The 20,313-nt window shown below is 43.5% G+C and overlaps 1 protein-coding gene across 2 annotated transcripts in view; it reads right to left on the bottom strand.

Moving 5' to 3' along the window:
- Window positions 1-579: 579 nt before the first annotated feature.
- Window positions 580-20,313, bottom strand: part of LOC139005923 (cytochrome P450 4V2-like) — a 33,667-nt gene continuing 13,933 nt past the window's right edge. For both annotated transcript variants that reach the window (XM_070408236.1, XM_070408235.1), the window contains 5 exons: window positions 17,363-17,548; window positions 11,413-11,515; window positions 2,462-2,596; window positions 2,190-2,369; window positions 580-810 (listed from right to left, as the gene is read on the bottom strand). In XM_070408236.1, coding sequence (XP_070264337.1) covers window positions 638-810; window positions 2,190-2,369; window positions 2,462-2,596; window positions 11,413-11,515; window positions 17,363-17,548 — 777 coding nt within the window. In that variant the 3' untranslated portion in view covers window positions 580-637. The remainder of the gene's footprint in view (window positions 811-2,189; window positions 2,370-2,461; window positions 2,597-11,412; window positions 11,516-17,362; window positions 17,549-20,313) is intronic.

Genomic DNA, 20,313 nt, shown 5'->3' with positions numbered 1-20,313 from the left:
ATTATGAAGGATTGGCGATAACCAAGAGGAATCTTTCCCGATAATATATGATGTGAGAAGGTAATTGTGATGTTATGTAGCATGAAATGAAATGAAGGCCATAGTACACGGTTAAAAGGGAAATAGGAAAAGAACCTATGAGTCAACTTATAAATGATCTGCTCTCCTTGATAAAATCTGAAAAGTATCATCATCATTATTCTTATAACTGATGCCACTCATATAATTATTAAAACCTAAGCTCCAGCCTAAGTATTTAATTACCCTTTTCAAATTAAATGTATATGTATATATGTATATTTGTGTTCAACAAGAATACCTTAAAGAAATTCAGGAAATTCAATGAACTTATATCCTTTGGTTTTGTCAATTGAAATTGAATTGGTCTATAGATCCCTCTGTTGAGAAATGTATATGTTTATTTGGGTATGGATATCAGTTAACTCGTCCTTTGCTATCAAGAGCAAGGGTAAGATAATGGTGGTGATGAAAATATAAAAGCCCTCTCTTTGGAAGATTTTACCCCAAGGTAAATGGTGATAAGAAAAAATTAGGAGTAAGGATTAACACATTGAAAATGCAAAGTTTCTCTTAAAGAAAGACTTTATTCCTACTAAGGCACAGTCCAATAATAGAGTTAGGATGTATCTGCGTTTCTCCTCTTCAACTTGATCCAGATGCCATTAGTAGGACGAAGAATCACCTCTCCTGTCAGACCAAGTTCTTCTCTTTTCTGGTTGGATTCTACCCAAAAATGCCTCAGGATCCATGAAAGAACGACCTTTTCTTCGATCATGGCAAACCTTTGACCTTCAAATTAATGTAAATAACATGACTTTAATTACAGATATATCTCAAATGGGAGAAACAACAGGTACTATTAGAGGGAGCAAGTGATGTTAGATTTTCACAACAGGCCCTGGGAGAACCAGTATCACTCAGGATCTCAGGATGCTTCCTAATAATAAAGATTCTTGAGTGCCCTTCCCTGCTCCCACCCAGTGCATCTGAATAGCTCTGAGGACAAGGAATCTAGCCCACGCAGCACCCAGGTGAATCCTGGCCTCATTGAAGCATGAGAACCACTACTCTAGAACGCTTTCCTACTGGGCCTTTCATGTAGTTTACTATAGAGTTACCAGGCCTCATTGTACCAGTGCCTGCATTTACATAAACAGTAAAACCCCAGAGATACTAAAGCCAAAAGTGTGTATAATGCATGGCAATGTGCATTCATTTTGTTGAAGTGTTTCTGCTGGTCCTATGGTGAGCATTCTTTGTTTTGGTTTTGAAAAAAGGAATTCCTACAAGCAATAAAAACAGGTTAAATAAACTAATTGTTATAAATAAGATATCTACCATATAAAGTATATTCTACTTCAATCCAAAGGTCTATATTTTAAAACTCTACCATGAAACTGGTTATGCTTTATGTTATGGGCTGAATGGTATCCCCCCAAATTCATCTGCTCAATTCTTAACCCTCAGAACCTCAGAAAGTGACTGCATTAGTGGATTGGGCCCTTAAAGAGGCGATTAAAATAAAATGAGGTCCTATGGATGGGCCCTAATCCAATCTGACTGGTGTCTTTATAAAAAAAGAGATCAAGCCCGGGCTGGGTGGCTCAGTTGGTTGGTTTGTCATCCCATTCAGCATAAGGTTGTTAGTTCAATTCTATCAGGGCATATACCTAGGTTGTGGGTTAGATTCCTGGTTTGGGCATGTATGGGAGGCAACCACTCAATGTTTCCCTCACATCAATGTTTCCCTCTCTTTCTAAAAATAAATAAAAACATATCCTTGAGTGGGGATTAATTAGAAACACACACATACACACACACACACAGGAATAACCTATGTGAAGACACAGGGAGAAGAAATCTATCTACAAGCCAAGGAGAGAGGCCTCAGAAGAAACCAGCCCTGCAGACACCTTGATCTTGTACTTCTGGCTTCCAGAATTGTGAGAAAATAAAATTCTGTCATTTAAGCCACCCAGTCTGTGGTGCTTTGTTACAGCAGCCCTACAAAACTGATATATTTTACGACAGTCATAGTAAAGTGGGGGAAAAAATAAAACAAGTTTTTTTACAGACTTGTATCTGAGACACTACATCTCAAAGAAATTATTGTGAGAAACCCCTGCCATGTGTGCCTAAAGGTCAAACCGATTCTGATGGATACAAACCTATACAGTTTCTGGGTCCAGCAGAGAAGGGCACATATGCGTATGGATGGCGTCCCATCGAATTCTCGGGAAAGAACCGCTCTGGCTTAAACTCCTCAGGGTCTGGGAAGTACTTCGGGTCTCTATGCAGTGCGTAGGGAATGATGAGTATTTGAGAGCCTTTCACAATCTTGTATCCTCCTGTCATGAGGCAGTTGATATGTCATGAGAATAAAGCAAGACAGATACAGAAAAGTCCACTCTCCCCACTACTTTCATGAAAGAATTCTCACCAACATCACAATCTTCATTAAGTTCACGGGCAATTATAGGCACAGAAGGAAAAATACGAAGGGTCTCCTTAATAACACACTCGAGATATTTAAGTTTCTTCAGGTCTTCTGAGGTAACAGGGCGATCAGAATTCCCTGATCAAAGTAAATACATGAAATAAAATAAATGAAAGAACGATTTGGGCTTGGCGGATAAGACATCAAAAAATAATCTACACTAATAAAAGACAAAGATGCGAATTGACCATACCTTTGCTATGCCCACCAGCCAATCAGAAGAGTATGCAAATTAACCCAACAAAGATGGCCATTAAATTTGCATACTGCAGGTGGGACCAGCAGCACCAGACAGTGCCTGCGGATCCGGGCCGCAGATCGGGGACCGAGAAGTGGGGCGGGCAGTGCCAGATGCCACCCAGGGAGGCGGAGCCGGCAATCACCCCGGCCAGAAGCCTGAGGCCTGGGCAGGGGTGGAGCCTGTGATCAGAGTGGACTGGGGGTCCCTTGCCAGGCCTAAGGCCCCAGCCAGAGGCCTTAGGCCTGGACAGGCGATCTGAGCGGCCTGGGGGTTCCCTACCCAGGCCTAATGCCCCTCTGGCATGGGCAGGAGTAGAGCCTGTGATTGGAGCCAGTTGGGGGTCCCCTGCCCAGGCCTAACGCCCCAGCCAGAGGCCTGAGGCCTGGGTAGGCGATCAAAGCGGGCTAGGGGTCTCCTGTCCAGGCCTAATGCCCTGGACAGAGGCCTGAGACCTGGGCAGGGGCAGAGCCTATGATTGGAGCAAGCTGGGGGTCCCCTGCCCGGGCCTAACGCCCCGGCCAGAGGTCTTAGGCCTGATCAGGAGAACGGAGCGGACTGGGGGTCCCCTGCCCAGGCATAACACTCCTCTGGCCTGGGCAGTGGCGGAGCCTGCTTTCAGAGCAGGCTGTTTGTCCCCTGCCCAGGCCTAACGCCCCAGCCAGAGGCCTGAGGCCTGGGCAGGGGTGTAGCCAGTGATCCCACGGGGCTGGGGGGCCCCTGTCCAGGCCTAATGCCTAGCCTAAGGCCTTAGGCCTGGGCAGGTGCCGAGCCGGGGATTGGTATGAACTACAGAGGAAACACCTTTTCTGACAGCTCATTGGCTAAGCTCCCTGTATGCCACTGGTAATATTCTTAGTAACTTGGGTAATAAGAATCGAAGAAGGTGGAGAAACCAAGATGGCGGCATAGGTTAACGCCAGAGTTTGCTGCCTCAAACAACCACTCCAAAAATACAACTAAAAGATGGAACGGACATCATCCAGAACCACAGGAAGGCTGGCTGAGTGGAAGTTCTACAACTAGGAGGAAAGAAGAAAGCATACCGAGACTTAGAGGAGGTGCAGTGCTGAAGTAAAATACTGAGGTGCGGAGGTGCGCACGGAGCGGGCTGGTGGCTGAGGCATGGTTGTCTGTTTCAATCCAGAGGGATCCTCAGACTCTGAGCTCCAGATCTGGGGCGAGTCTCTAGGGACCCAGAGTCAAACGGGAGAAGCGGGACTGTCTGGCTTCGGTTGGAACTCGAAGGCAGCTTTCTCTTCGAGGTTTGCAGCGGTTGCTGGGACTCTGAGAGGCAGAGCCCCTGGGGACAGACCGAGAGCAGCCATAACTGCTCGCTCTGCCCGCCCTGTAGATCCCCTCGGACCCGCTCCGCCCAAGCCCTGCACAGAGGCATTTGCCGGATAGCCTCAGGCAAAGGCTAGATTAGCACCTCCCTAGAGGACAGTAGTTCTCCCACTGCAGTCACAGCTGATTCACATAGCCAGTTGGCCTGGAGGTCAAGTAGTAATTACCTACAACAATCAAGGCTTAACTACAACAAGACTTTGCACAAAGACCACTAGGGGGTGCACCAAGAAAGCATAAAAAATGTGGAGAAAAAGAAACAGGACTCAGATGTCAGATTTGGAGAATATGGAGCTCAAAACCACACTTTTAAGGTCCTTCAATAATTTTCTAGAAACTGCCGATAAACTTAATGAGATCTACAAGAAATCTAATGAGACCCTCAATGTTGTGATAAAGAACCAACTAGAAATTAAGCATACACTGACTGAAATAAAGAATATTATACAGACACCCAACAGCAGACCAGAGGAACGCAGGAATCAAGTCAAAGATTTGAAATGCGAAGAAGCAAAAAACACCCAACCAAAAAAGCAAAAGGAAAACAGAATCCGAAAATACGAAGATAGTGTAAGGAGCCTTTGGGACAGCTTCAAGCATACCAACATCCGAATTATAGGGGTGCCAGAAGATGAGAGAGAGCAAGATATTGAAAACCTATTTGAAGAAATAATGGCAGAAAACTTCCCCCACCTGGTGAAAGAAATAGACTTACAGGTCCAGGAAGCGCAGAGAACCCCAAACAAAAGGAATCCAAAGAGGACCACACCAAGACACATCATAATTAAAATGCCAAGAACAAAAGACAAAGATAGAATCTTAAAAGTAGCAAGAGAAAGAAACTCAGTTACCTACAAGGGGATACCCATACGACTGTCAGCTGATTTCTCAACAGAAACTTTGCAGGCCAGAAGGGAGTGGCAAGAAATATTCAAAGTGATGTATGCCAAGAACCTACAACCAAGATTACTTTACCCAGCAAAGCTCTCATTCAGAAGTGAAGGTCAGATAAAGAGCTTCACAGATAAGGAAAAGCTAAAGGAGTTCATCACCACCAAACCATTATTATATGAAATGCTGAAAGGTATCCTTTAAGAAGAGGAAGAAGAAGAAAAAGGTAAAGATACAAATTATGAACAACAAATATGCATCTATCAACAAGTGAATCTAAGAATCAAGTGAATAAATAATCTGATGTACAGAATGAACTGGTGATTATAATAGAATCAGGGACATAGAAAGGGAGTGGACTGACTATTCCGGGGGCGGGGGGGAGGGAAGGGGTATGGGGGATGCAGGAAGAGATTGGACAAAAATCGTGCACCTATGGATGAGGACAGTGGGTGGGGAGTGAGGGCGGAGGGTGGGGTGGGAACTGGGAGGAGGGGAGCTATGGGGGGAAAAAGAGGAACAAATGTAATAATCTGAACAATAAAGATTTAATTAAAAAAAATAAAATAAAATAAAGAAAAAAAAAAAGAATCCAAGAAGGTGATGTAGGGTTTTTCCACCTCACTCCTGGAGAAAAAAACGAAGGTCTGATGCTGGAGGGGCTAAGAAATATCATATCCTGCCCTAGCCGCTTTGGCTTAGTAGATAATGCCTCAGCCTGCCTACCACAGGGTCTGGGTTCAATTCTGACCAAGGGCATGTATCTAGGTTGCAGGCTCTTCCCTGGCTGGGGCCCAGGTCAGCGCTCATGCAGGAGGCAACCAATCAAAGTGTTCCTCTTACTTTGATGTTTTTCTCTGTCTTTCCCTTTCTCTCCCACATTCTCTAAAAATCAATGGAAACATATCCTCAGGTGAGGATAAAAAATAAATAAATAAATAAATGTCATATCCTATGAAAGACACATCTTGAAAATGCCTAAAGAAAGTTGTCATTTTTTCATGGGGAAAGAACTGGAGTCCATGTTGATGAAAACACCTTGGTGGCTGCGGTGACTGGCAGTGGCTGCAGCAGCAGGATGATGGGCTGGTGCCTTCCCCTGATCAGCCCGGTCACCTCCCACAAAAGGAGGCCAGACTGTGACTTAGGCCCGCTCCCCAAGGGGAGCAGGAAGCAGGCCTAAGCAGTCAGAAGGACATCCCCTGAGGGCTCCCCGTATGTGAGAAGGGGCAGGCTAGGCTAAGGGACCACCCCTCTCCCAGTGCACAAATTTCATGCACCGGCCCCCTAGTATATTATAACATCAATACACTTAATGTTAAATACCAGCAGCTAAAGTAAAATTCTTAATAGTATAGATAATCAAAATAAAATGAGACAATAACGCTAAGTAAAAAAAAAACAGATACAAAAGGTCACATGTTGTTTCATTAAATTTGGAGGAAGTACTCAAAGAAGATAAATCCATAGAGACACAGTGTGAATGAGGTGCTGCAAGGGGCTGGAGGAAGAGAAAATGGGCAGTGGCTGATTAATGGTGCAGGGTTTCCTTTTGGCTGCTGAAATGGGTTGGAATTAGAGGGAGGTGACAGTTGCATAACATTGTGAATGCATGAAACTATAAGTTTAAAACATTTAATTTTGAATTCTCAGAGCCTCCTCCAGAAGTGTATCTTCTCCTGGGCCAGCTTCTTGGACTCTCCCCATATCCTGGCCCCCAAACACCTTCCATTCCCCCCTCAAGAAGAAATCCAATGGCTTCTTGGTCTTGCCAATGGGAGAAAAAACACAGCAAGAAGCAACTGAACATATTGAGAAAGCAAAAAATAAGACAGACCAACTCAATGAACAAGCCAGTGAGAAGATTCTCAAGGTGGACATATAACAAATTCTGCCAACCATTGTTTTTCAGAAGAGGTAGGAATTGATGGCCCAAATCCCACATTTTTGAGCAATAATATTTGCAACCATCTCTATGACTGCACTGCGTGGGGACACGCATGGAAAGGCACTGTGTTATTTAACCAGAGTTGAAGTACAGAATTGAAAAGTAATAAATCAGGTCACAGAACAGATTTTCATTTTGATAAAAACCTTTCCTTGGAAAATAGTTATACCCAAAGAATTTCATCTGAGTGCAAGCCGTGATGCATTTTCAAAGTCCACGAAATATCTGGAAAGGATTTGATGAAATGTTCACATCCAATGCAGGATAAAGCCAGCAGGAAGAGACCGAGAAACAAAAATCTGGTTTATGGCCATTCTGATGCAGGTGCAGAGAAGTTGGGAGAGATCACTGAAGGTGGTATTTGCCAAAATCCAATTCATTACTACTTGCTTCCTGATATGGAAGATGAAGATGGGGAAGGAGAAGAGAAGAAGATGATGATGGAGGGGGAGAGGGAGAGGATTGAAAGCTACCAACGAAGAAGCTGATGAGGATGAAGGAGACGGTGACTAAGGAACACAGATAGATTCCAACCTTGTTTTTAAAAGTTTCCTGCAGTCACTGGGAACAAGTTACAGTCTGGATTTTGTTTTGTTTTGTTTTACTCTTAGGCTCAATCATTCTGTCCTTAAAGTCTTTTCTCTCCCTTACATCCTGGCTCTCAACTTATTTTGGGGGAAACACCTTGAGCAGAATACAGTGGGAAAAGAATCTCTAATACTGTCTGTTCCCAATTCACTTTTTTTTTTTTTTACTTTTAAAAGTATTTTTATTTTTTTCATTTATTTTTATTTATTTATTTTTCTTTATTGATTAAGGTATTACATATGTATCCCTATCCACTCCTTGTCCCCTATAACCCCTCCTCCCCCACTCATGCTCTCATCCCCCTGTTGTCTGTGTCCATTGGTTAGGCTAATATGGATGCACACAAGTCCAAATTCATTTTTATCTCTTCCTGACTCAACAAACACTATGTGGAATCAATGCCCCTGTGCTCTGTGGAAAAGAAAAACCTTCTGATTACATTGCTCCGCTGGAGGCTGGAGGCTGGAGGCTGGAGGCTCAGCCCATGCAGTAGTGCACAAAATTCGAGCTTTCTTCCTCTTTTCTCTGTACATTGAGCACACAGATTACACAGTGTCTCTGTGAATGTAAACAGCATTTACCAATATATACTGTCTACTTACTCTTGTATGGAACATTTAAAAAAAAATAAAAATGGGTTTATAGAAGGTCAAAGGGTAGATCTGAGATATTTGGGTTAGTTAAGTGGGCATTTTGACAACAAGGCTTCCCCTTTGGTATGTTTAATTGTGATGTTTAATGGACTTCCTTGCAGTTTAAGATGAAATTCTCTCCTATGGCTTGGGCGCTGCCACTCAATGGGACAATAGCAGACCTGCAGAATCTTATTTGGAATCATCATTCCCTATTGTATTTTGTTCCTGTTTAATTAATTTTCTTTTGTTTGTTTCACTAGAAAGAAAAGATAATGCTCAATTTTAAACATTAAAAGTGTACCAGTTGCTTTCTTATAATGAAACTAAATGTGAAGTTTACCCCAGTAACAAAAAAAGAAAAAAAAAGAAAAAGAAAAGAAAAAAGGAGGAATGAATACTTACATCTCAATTTCCAAAGATCAGTTGCTCAAAAAATGTTTAGAACTAATACTGGGGATAGAAGAGAAGTGAGGCACAATTAGCAAAAAGCATGAGAAGCAGCCGAATAAAAATTCTAGTAAAAATGGTGTCACTAATCATGTGAGATCCAAAAGCATTTGTGACACCTGCATTGGGCTAGAAATTGTAAAAAACACCAACATGGGAACACATTCCAAAAGAATCTGGGTTGGGGGTATAGCTCAGTAGTAGAGCATTTGACTGCAAAAGAACCTGGGTTTCTAGAACACCCAATTTACCCACCAGAGGCAATCTGAGAGAAATTCAACTTGATACAGGAAAAATGAAATGATGACAGTAACAGAGCCTAGAAGTTTAGATCATCTCCATTCTACAAAACAAAGTCTTCCCTCTTGGTATGAAAATCCAGTCCTCACACCATCTGGACATGAAATTACTTTTCCCACTTTACCTCTCAATGGGTTCTAACAAATGTTCTGAATTCCACCTGTCCTTTGATGCTTACTGTTATCTTCCAACTTCTCCACTTTGCCATTGTGCAACTGGAGCCTGTCTTTCTAGAATGTCTTCCACCTCCTCCTCTTTTCCTTTATTATTCCTTCCCCACTTTGCACTAGGAAAATCCACCAGACAGCACTTTGTTGGTTGGCCAACCCAACCTTTACTTTTCTCTTCCCAGCCATGGGCAGCCATATGACATCTGATAAAACAAAGGATTAAGTTGATGGCACAATGCACAGTTGCTTTGTCTTAGGCTGATCATGACCCACAAACATATCACGTTCTAATCCCTAGTACAGGGGTGTGCAACCTTTTTGTGAACACATGCCAAAACCAGCAAAATCTCTGACTCAAAATCTCTGACTCTGCATGCCAACCCTAATTTTTTGAGAACATGTTACGCCTACTTGACATCTCTTAAGTCAGTGATGACAAACCTTTTGAGCTCAGCGTGTCAGCATTTTGAAAAACCCTAACTTAACTCTGGTGCCATGTCACATATAGAAATTTTTTTATATTTGCAACCATAGTAAAACAAAGACTTAAATTTTTGATATTTATTTTATATATTTAAATGCCATTTAACAAAGAAAAATCAACCAAAAAAATGAGTTCGAGTGTCACCTCTGACACAGGTGTCATAGGTTTGCCATCACTGTCTTAAGGTGTATGTATGTGAAGAACCTTGAAGAAATAATAAAATTCATTTGAGTGACAAAAACACAGATATGATAATGAAAAGTAGATTTATTTTTTAATGTATACATGTGCACTGATAGTCCGACAGAAAACTTTATGACTCCATTTGATATTATCAGTAGGACTTTTGCTGCCGCATCACTGATGACAGAGATTTTACATCACGTTTATATTTCGTGACCTTCAGAGATATGCACGAGCTACTACTTTCATCAGTCAGGCTACTCCTACTATGAGACTTAACAAAATTCATCACTGAGAACAAAGATTCACAAGCGTATGTGGATGAAACCAAGACACTGGTTGAATCTAGGAAGGCAGGGAGAGTTAAGACAGAGGCATAGAAATTGCTCTTCCCCTCTCTTGTCAATCCATGTCTATGGTCTAAGATAACTTGATATGTAAAATTATTTATTTATCTAAGATGCACCTACACTGAATTTATCTGAAAAATAAAAAGTTGATATTAAGAAAAAAATTGTAAATGGAAGATTATAAGAGAGGGTTTGGTGTGCCAGCTAAAGTTACTGGTGTGCCATGTTTGGCACGCATGCCAGGGGTTACCCACCCCTGCCCTAGAACTTTTAAATATTACTTTTTTGGGGGGAAAAGGTGCTTTTGAAGATTTTATCAAGTATCTTAAAATGGAGAGATGATCGTGGATTATCCAGGTGGGCCATGAATGCCATCACAAATGTTATAAGAGAGAACAGAGGGAGATTTGGCACACACCCACAGAAGAGAAGGTCATGTGAAGATGGAGACAGAGATGTGAATGATGTGGCCATAAGCCAAAGTATGTTGGCAGTCACCAGAAGGAATGGATTCTCCCCTCAGGCTTCCAAAAAGTGCAGCCCTGCCAACACATTGATTTAACTCAGAGATACTCATCTGGGCCTTTTGGTTTCCAGAACTGTAAGAGAATTAATTTCTATTGTGCTCAGCCACCCAGTTTGCAGAATCGGTGATAGCAGTCATAGGAGACTAATATTATCCTTCATCCCCTCTTTCCCTTTCTTATTGCCTTAGAGATAAACATGAGACCCAGAACAACAATCAAGAAAACAAAATCCATGATGATAAAATGACAGAGACAGAAAAGAGCAAGCTCAGGATTCTAACAACATCCCTATTGGCTTCAGCCTAGGACCCCTTACCTACAGGTTACTGGTGTACAAAAGAAATGTATGTCCATCAGCTTAACCCACAGCAATCCTATATGGAACAGCTCTCCCTGACCCACTAACCAGCTTCACCACTCCTCTCTGCTCTCTGCTAGCCCCTTCCTTCCTCATATCGCCCAAGCACACAGCCATGACTTGATACTTTCTACACAGTGTCTGCTTCACTTGCAGCAGCAAGGTTTTTGAGGACAGTGATATTTATCTATGTATCCCCAGGATCTCCCCCGATGCAGTCACATGACAAGCAATCAGCAAACGCCCGTAAACAAATGGATGAGGTCTTGCAAAGGACATTAGGACTTGAAGGGGTACCATATGGCAGCCTTCCTGCTTATTACAGTGTCTTTAGAACAGGCCCGACTGCACATTCTTAATGAGCAAGAATGCCATTTGCTTCAGTGACTTGGGACGTTCAGTGTAAGTAGTGAAAGGGCCATACATACCAAACACTTCATCCAATTCATTGTCCAATTTTTTCTGGACTTCTGGATAGCAACCCAGTAGGTATAAGGCCCAATTCATTCCAGCTGCAGTTGTGTCATGGCCCTACAAATGTAAGAGAAAAAAACAACAGCTTAGAAAGCAGAGCTCTATTGAGAAGTTTAGGAATGCTATCTCTATTTTGAATTGGCTCTGGATTTGACAGCGGTGACGTGACCTCAGACAGAACAAGTTAATTTTATATAGTATTTTACCTCCGTGGGGAGCAAACCAATGGAACAATCCCTTCAAAGGGGATGCCTCTGGGTACAGGGACATTCAATATGATAGAGTCACATACTTGGTGAGATGGCTGGGCTGGGCTAACAGGGGGCATTCCGAGGGCACTCCGTGCGCTGGACTGTTTTTGAAGGAATAAAAGTGTGACTTTCCTGAGCCAAGTGGCCAGATCTGCACTTCTCCACTGTCCCCCATTTGTATGGACAGCTTCACCCAGACACCAGGGAGCACATGGGTGTTCTGAGCAACAGTCTCCACATCAAGAAGTTGATAAACACCCCATTTAAACCTTGATGAGTTTGAGGCAAAATTCCAAACATTTTGTAGAAATGAACTCAATTATTCTTCACAAAAAATCCATGGGAGCCCAGCAGGCCTGGTTCAGTGCTTGAGCATTAATCTATGAACCAGGAGGTCATGGTTCGATTCCTGGTCACGACACATGCTGGGGACATGTAGAAGGCAGCCAATCAATAATGATTCTCTCTCATTATTGATGTTTCTGTCTCTCCCTCTCCCTTCAATAAAAATATATTTCTCTGAAATCAATAAAAATATATACATATTTAAAATCTCCATGGGATGCATGATACTGCTATTCACATTTTAGAGATGACAAACTGAGCCCCCAAAAGATGCTACATGACTTTCCCAGGGCCCGACAGCTTCATAGGAGGTGGAAGCAAAAATAGGATCCTCAGAGTTTCTGATGACAAAGCAGAGTCCACACTCTTCACCTCGGAGAGTGTGGAGGATCCGGGGTGAGGAGAGTCCAGCTCCAATACTGATGGTGACACCCTGGATAACCTCATTCTCTGTCCATTCAGTGTCTTTAGTCATCAGCCCCCTATTTCCTGTCCTCATCTCACCAGGACACTCCACATGCATAATGGTAAATTCTTCAGAAAAAAAAATGTATTTGAAAAATAAAAAATAATATTATAACTCTTACTGGTCCATTTACCCTATGCAACACAAGTGACCATTGTAATATTTCATCTCCTGGAAGAAGTCTCTGAAGCACTTGTTTTAGCTCCTAAGTGGAATTGTTGTGGACTTTTCTGCAATTTTCTAATGTTGGCATGATTGTCTTTTCTCATACTTGCAATTTCTTTACAGAAATGACCCTGAAGTCCAGACAAAAGCTGGCCCATGTCACTCAGTTGTTTAGCAAAGTCATAGAGGACGTGCTCTTGCTAAACAATTTTAATAGCTTCTCTTGAATTTGAAAATGAAGTTCCTGTTTTATTTTTTTCTGTGACCCAAAGGCAGCAAATACAAAGCACAGAGCCAACAAGTGCATTGGCAGAACTGCGCAGGGCAAGAATCAGCCAGACCAGGAGCATAAAAGGCCTGGCACAGACATAGAAGCATGGAACAGATTGTCTGTTCCATCTCAGAGGGAAGGAAGGGGTGGGTGTGTGAGGGGGTGGGAAGAGATCAACCAAAGCACTTGTATGCATATATGCATAACCCATGGACACAGACAATAAGGTGGTGAAGGCCTGGGATTGGGGGCAGGAGCAGGCTATAAGGGGTTATTGGGGGAAAACGGGGGACATATGTAGTACTTTTACAATAAAGATTTTAAAAATAAATAAAATGAAATTTAAAAGTAAAAAAATAAAATAAAAGGCCTGGCAGCAACAGCCTGCATCCTCTTATGGAGGAGGTCAGAATATTGTAGTTATACATGCTATGTTCTCTATTTCATGGGTAGAAGGGAACAATTAGAACATCAAAGAATGTTAGAGCTGCAAGAAAAAGATCGTTAGTCTGGTTGTTTTTGTGGAAGTGAGAGGTTACTGGTGGGAGATGGATGTGTATGTGCAGGTGTGAGTGTGTGTGTAAGTGCATGTGTGTGTGTGTGTGTGTGAGTGTGTGTGTGGGTGGGTGGGTGGGTGCAGGGGCCACTTCAACATCAGATACCAGCCAATATCTATTGCACAAGAATGTGCCGGGCATGATGGTTGGTGCACATTAGAAAACTATTCACCTAGTCCTCAGAGCTGTTCTGTGAGGCCCGTGCTGTAACAGCGAGGACACAGAAGTCCGGAAAGGGAGAGGAGGTGCCTGAGGTCACACTTCTAGTATAGGTCAGAGCTGGGATTTGGCTCCACAGCCCACATTTTAGTGAAATACTTGTAGATGTCCATTTTCTGCATAATGTTTCTTTTCTATAACGTGATCTGCTTAAAATAGCAGTTTAAAACCACTGATATAGTCCATATTTCCATTTTCCACACAGGGGACTGTGGCAGAGATCTGCAATGACTGGGCCTGTCTCATATGGTCAGTCAGCACAGACCTGGGAGAGGTCAGGTCGGTGGACCCTTCGCACCGCTTGCTTCCTGCTACAGGGCACAGATCTTCCTCCCTGGGGAGGCACTGCACCCAGGCGGCTGCAGGCAGAGCAAACACAGTGCATGCAGTCTGCCATCGAAAACTGATGGCTTTCCCTTTCTTCTATTTCCAGGATATTCCACATACTGCCTTTTAAAACCATTTCTTAATCTTTATTTGGTAAGCCACATGTTAAGAGGTTTTCTATTTATAATATTTTATGTCGTTACTTGAAAAGTTATCTTTGTGAAAAATTCGTCTTTTTGCCCAGCCGGTATGGTTCAGTGGTTGAGTGTTGACCTATGAATAAGGAGGTCATGGTTCAATTCCTGGTCAGGCACATTCAGGAGGCAGCCAATCAATGATTCTCTCTCATCATTGATGTTCCCATCTCGCTTTCCCTATCCCTTTCTCTCTCTCCTTAAAAAAAAAAATGAATAAAACTATATATTTTTAAAATTTGTCTTTTTTTTAAAAAAAAAAATGTAAAGACCAGAAATCTCTTTAGAATCACAAACTGGTTAACTATCTACTAGAAGGAGCTGGGAAGATGGTGGCTGGCAGGACAGAGTTGAGAAAGAAGGTTTGAGTGAATGAGGAAGTGACAGGGGAGTGCGTGGATGTGTGTTGTGTGTGGGAATGAGTGAGGGACAGTTAAAACCGGCAGGAGTATCAGAGGCTGGTAGACCAGGCTCTTCTGGACAGGGAGCCCCTACCACCGCTGCGGGCACTCCCCCGGCTGTGGGGATCGGGCAGGGAGCCCACGCCATCTTGAAGGGGAGAGGGGCCTCCTCTAGGAACTCATCAGCACCACCACCCAGACTGGCCTTGGACACCGCCTGCGACCCTGCAGCCACACCAGACGAAGTCATGCTGCCTTGTCCGCAGACCTGCAGACCCTAGGACATCTACCTCCAAGGGAGCACAGATCCGGCAGCAGTAAGTGGGACTTCCCCCTCCCTGGCTGCCGACCTCCAGACACTGTGGTAACGCCGATCCAGTGCACAGGCACCCTGAGTCTGCCACCCTGGCAGAGGGCTCTCTGGTGCCTCTGTAAGCCCCTGCTGGGTGCGCACATATCCAAACAAGAGCGCACGGCCCTGACAGTAGAACCTCGGACTTCCCACTTCCTGGCTGCCTGCCCACAGATACAGTGATCATGTGGTTTCAGCACACAGGTCCCCTGAGTCCTCTGCCCTGTGAGCAGCATATGGAGCACTCATATCCAACTAAGGGCAGACGACCCTGGCTGCAGAAACCCGGACTTCCCCCTCCTCGACTGCCGATCTCTGGTCCCCTTGAGCCTGCTGCCTTGGCAGGTGGCTCCCAGGTGCCTCTCAGAGCCACAGCAAGGCATCCAGTTCCCAAGGTAGCGCTGTGGAAGCATACGAGCACCCTGAGCTCACTGTCGCAGCAGACAGCTCCTGGGTGCCTCTGTAAGCCGCTGCTGAATGCATGTATCCAACCAAGGGAACACAGTTCGCGGAACAGAAACTATGACTTCTCGCTCCCCCAGTTGGCGGCACACCAAGATCTTGCAGCTCCAGCTTATGGGCCCCACGAGCACACAGCCCCAGCAGATGGCTTCTGGGCCCCTCTGTGAGCTGCCACTGGGCGTGTGCCTCTCCAACCAAGGGCACACGGCTCCCTCAAAAGGATACATGACATCTCCTTCCCTGCTGCCTACCTCTGGACACCTTGGTGAGTTACTGAGTACCCTCCTCCCCAGACAAGGTCATATTGTTTCAGCCATAGACTCCGAGATTCCCACAACCCCAGATGATGGATCCTGAACCTCCTTGTCATTCAGAGAGGGAAATCACTTTGGCCAGAGTCCCACTGCCTCAACCGCAGACTATGGGACAGCGATCTCCCACTGTCTCAGGCTCTGGGACCCTCGTAGTGAGTTATAGAGTGACACTACCCGAGCAAGAGTCACACAACACCAGCCAAAGTCAAAGTACCTGAGCCTCAGGCCCCAGACCCCTTCCTCCCAAGCCCATGCACTCTGGGAACTCATAGTGAGCACATACCAGTGAAACCTCAGGCAACCTTTTCCACAAGTGCAGGAACCATGATCACATCCACAACAGCTTGCACAACGAAGGTGGAGGTGAGTCACATTGCCAATTTGTGATGAAACTTCATCCACGAATAAGAAACTAACACTCAAGATCCAAGTACATCAAGAGAACCCAAATACTCAAGTAGGCGACTCCGCTAGATCACCAAGCCCAGGAGATCTGAGAAACTGCACCACTTGGTCCCCAAAATCACCAACTACACAGGATTATCCCCAAAAGAACCTGGGTAGCAAAGCAGTTGGATCTAAGACATAGAAACAATTAAAACATTACAGCAAATAGTGGGGAGACATAAAAACAATCCCCAAAGGAAAGAAATAAAGGAATCAACAGAAAGGGAATTAAATGAGATGGAGGCAAGTAACTTGTCAGAGAAAGAATTCAGAGCAATGGTTGTAAGGATGCTCAAACATCTGGATGACAAATACACACAATTCAGTGAGAATTATAAGAAGCTGAATAAGAATGTCATCAACATGAAAAGGAATCAAGAGGAAATGAAGAATGACCTAGCTGCAATAAAGAACATAAAGAAAGGCTTCAATAGCAGACTTGAAGAGGCTGAGTACCACATCAGTGAATTAGAAGACAGGGTAGGAAAAAACACACAAACACAGCAGCAATTGGAAAGAAAACTTACAAAGCAGGAGGTGAGCCTAAGGGAGCTTTGGGACAACAAGAAAGGAAACAACATCTACATAATAGGGGTGCCAGAAAGACAGGAAGCGGAGCAAGGAATAGAAAACCAGTTTGAAGAAATAATGACAGAAAACTTCCCTGATGTTGGGAAGAAAGAAAACCATACAAGTCTACAGCTTTTTCTGAAGAAGAAAGTTGATCTGGTATTTAATTAGGGTCTTAAATTTTGTAATTTCTAACTACAATAGAATGACTCTTCATCAGTTATAACAAGCTACTTCAAAATGTAATCAGACTTATAAAAAATGCTAAAAACTTTTTAAAAGAATTCCTAGAAATTATTTTTTTAAGTTAAAAAGAAATTGAGAACAGATCATCCCTTATACCAAGGATCCCAAAATATTTTAAAAGGTGGCTACAAATAATTCTTGCTATTTCATGTTATTTTTAATTTTATTATTCAATGCTTTAACAAGTCTATTAGTGCTGGCTATTTCTTCATCCTTAGCAACTCCCAAGATTAAAAACAAATATTTTCTTGTTATGTAACAGGAACTGTAATTTGTTTAATGATGATACCTGAGACTAACATGACAACACAAAATACCTCAAACATGAAAGTGTCCACTTCTTCTCGAATAGCCTCCAGGCTTAGCTTGTTCCCTTCATCATCCATCACATTTAAAAGCAGGTCGAGAAAAGCCTTGTGTTTTCTCTTGGAGAGGTTCATGCCTTTGTCATCACTTTTACGTTCTTCATATCTCTTTATTTCATTGGCCCGTTCATTGATGACCTGTATGATTTAAATGATCGCATGCTTTAGTGTAGAATTTGATATGGCCTAATAATCATTGTCCTGTGAAAATATACTAGCTTCTTTAACTGATTTTTTTCTAAGCCTTTCCTGTTCTGTCTCACTCAACAGAAACTTAGGTTTTTGTGAAAACATAGTAAAGCTTTCTGTGAACATGTTTAGGGCATTATTTGACAAGACTTTTAAAAACAAATTTAATGTCAAATACATCATTTCCAAGGACTATTTTTGCAGCCTTTCCAACATAGGAATAGAGTAGTATTCTCCTGAATAGGGCCACAGCGACTTGAAAGAGCTCATGAGAAAAAGTTGGGTCATAGTGAGAACACAATCATTATATAATAGACTAATTATAGATCACTCTAATTACGTGTTGTATTGGAGAAAAGAATCACCATGTATGCTTATTGCTCCTTCTGCCTAAAATGCTCTTGCCTCAGAAGCCAGCATGACTAGCTTCCTCCCTAGTTTAAATCTCCACTGCCCATTGTCACACTGTCAGGGTCACTGCTACCCTAGTCCCTAGCTCTCAATCTCTTCCTAAGCCTACTTTACCTTTTTTTCCATTTTACTTACCACCAGGCATTGTATTTGTTATTTAGTGACTTTCTCCTCCAACTTCAATGTAGCAGCAAATTTTCCTTTATTCATTGATATATTTCCAAACTTTAGAACAGTGCTTGGCATTTTAAAAATGTTCATCAGGCCCTAACCAGTTTGGCTCAGTGGATAGAGCGTCGGCCTGTGGACTGAAAGGTCCCAGGTTCAATTCTGGTCAAGGGCATGTACCTTGGTTGTGGGCACATCCCCAGTAGGAGGTGTACAGGAAGCAGCTGATTGATGTTTCTCTCGCATCGATGTTTCTAATTCTCTATCCCTCTCCCTTTCTCTGTAAAAAATCAATAAAATATATATTTTTTAAAAAACATAAACATCCCTTTAAAATAAAATGTTCATCAGTTATGTGTTAAATGAATAAAAAAATGAAAGCCTCTGAGCTTAATTTGGTTACACATTTCAACTTTCTCCTCCTTTCAGGCAATTGTCCAAACCTGCTTCTGCTTTGAATGAACAGATCCCAAATTCCATAAGGGCAAGCATCATGTCCTCTCTTTGACTCTTGGTGAAACCCCTAGTGCCTGGCACTTAGTATGCAATATTTGATATTATCCATCCAATTTGGAATTCATTCATTATTGATACTGATATTAATGCATGAAATTTGAAGACAAGTGTAATCTACACTAATGAAAGACAAAGATGCTAATTGACCATACCTTTGCTACGCCCACCAATCAGAGCGACTATATGCAAATTAACCCAACCAAGATGGCGACTGGCAGCCACAGAGCTGGAGCAAGCAGGAGGCTTGGTTGCCCAGGTGATGAAGGAAGCCAAGCTTCCCACCTGCCCTGAGCCGGCTGTGGCCTTCGCTCATGGCAACAAAGTTTCAATTATAGAAGACAAATAAATACCAGATACCTGCTTCCAGCCAGCCTCCACTGGGAGCTTGGGGGGCTGGGGGCCGTGGCCAGCCTGCAAACAGCCATCTGCCTCTCATGCAGGCTGACCACATTCTCATGGGGTGAGGGTCCCCGCTGGAGGCTTGGCCAGCCTGAAAACTGCCATCAGCCACTCACCCAGACTGACCAGGCACCCCAGCAGGACCCCCCCCCCCCCGAAGGGGGTGTGGCCAGCCTGAAAATGGCCCTCAGCCCCTCACCCAAGCTGGCCAGGCACCCTGGGGGAACCCCTTCCCTGAAGGGGCTCTGGCCAGCCTGCAAACAGCCATCAGCCCCTCACCCAGGCTGGCCAGGCACTCCAATATAATAAAAGGGTAATATGCAAATTGACCCTAACAGCAGAATGACTGGGAATGACTGGTCACTATGACACACACTGACCACCAGGGGGCAGATGCTCAATGCAGGAGCTTCCCCCTGGTGGTCAGTCCGCTCCCACAGGGGGAGCTCTGATCAGCCACAAGCCAGGCTGCCGTCTGCCAGTACAGTGATGGTGGTGGGAGCCTCTCCCGCCTCCTCAACAGCTCTAAGGATGTCCGACTACAGCTTAGGCCTGCTCCCCGCTGGCAAGTAGACATCCCCCGAGGGCCCCCAGGCTGCCAGAGGGATGTCTGACTGCCAGCTTAGGCCCAATCCTCCCAGGGAATGGGCCTAAGCCAGCAGGTGAACATCCTTCGAGGGGTCCCAGACTGCGAGAGGGCACAGGCCAGGCTGAGTGACCCCCCACTCTGAGTGCAGAAACTTTTGTGCACCGGGTCTCTAGTTATACTTATAAAATACAAACTGTTCACTGTTCACCTATTGCCAGACAATTATGCTATACTCAGCTGAGGGCAGCTCACTCCAACATCTCAGTCATCTAACTTCTAGGGACTCTAACCACTTGATCTGTTGGTGGAGGCAGTACCTCACTGTCAGGAAGCAATGCCATCATATTTTAAACTAAAATTTACAGGAAAGAACAAATATAATTACTTCAGCACTTTTATCAGTACATATAAATTATAATGCATGTTTTCAATTAAAGTTTGCCTTTTCTAAACATATTTTTAACACAAAGACAGACTATATCCAAAACATTACTATTTCCTTGTCATTAAAAATTAAATAGTAATATCTAGTTAATTTTTATCTTTTCCAGTTTAAGATACTGCTATAAATGCCCTTTGTCTTGGAAAACTATTGCCTAATCCAAACATTTTGCAGAAGATTCTTATAACA

The sequence above is a fragment of the Myotis yumanensis genome, unplaced genomic scaffold (genome assembly GCF_028538775.1).
Source record: "Myotis yumanensis isolate MYYU_CA2020_CCGP unplaced genomic scaffold, mMyoYum1.0.hap1 SCAF_3, whole genome shotgun sequence".
In the NCBI taxonomy this organism is placed as follows: domain Eukaryota; kingdom Metazoa; phylum Chordata; class Mammalia; order Chiroptera; family Vespertilionidae; genus Myotis; species Myotis yumanensis.
This window is presented reverse-complemented; position numbering and strand designations above follow the sequence as displayed.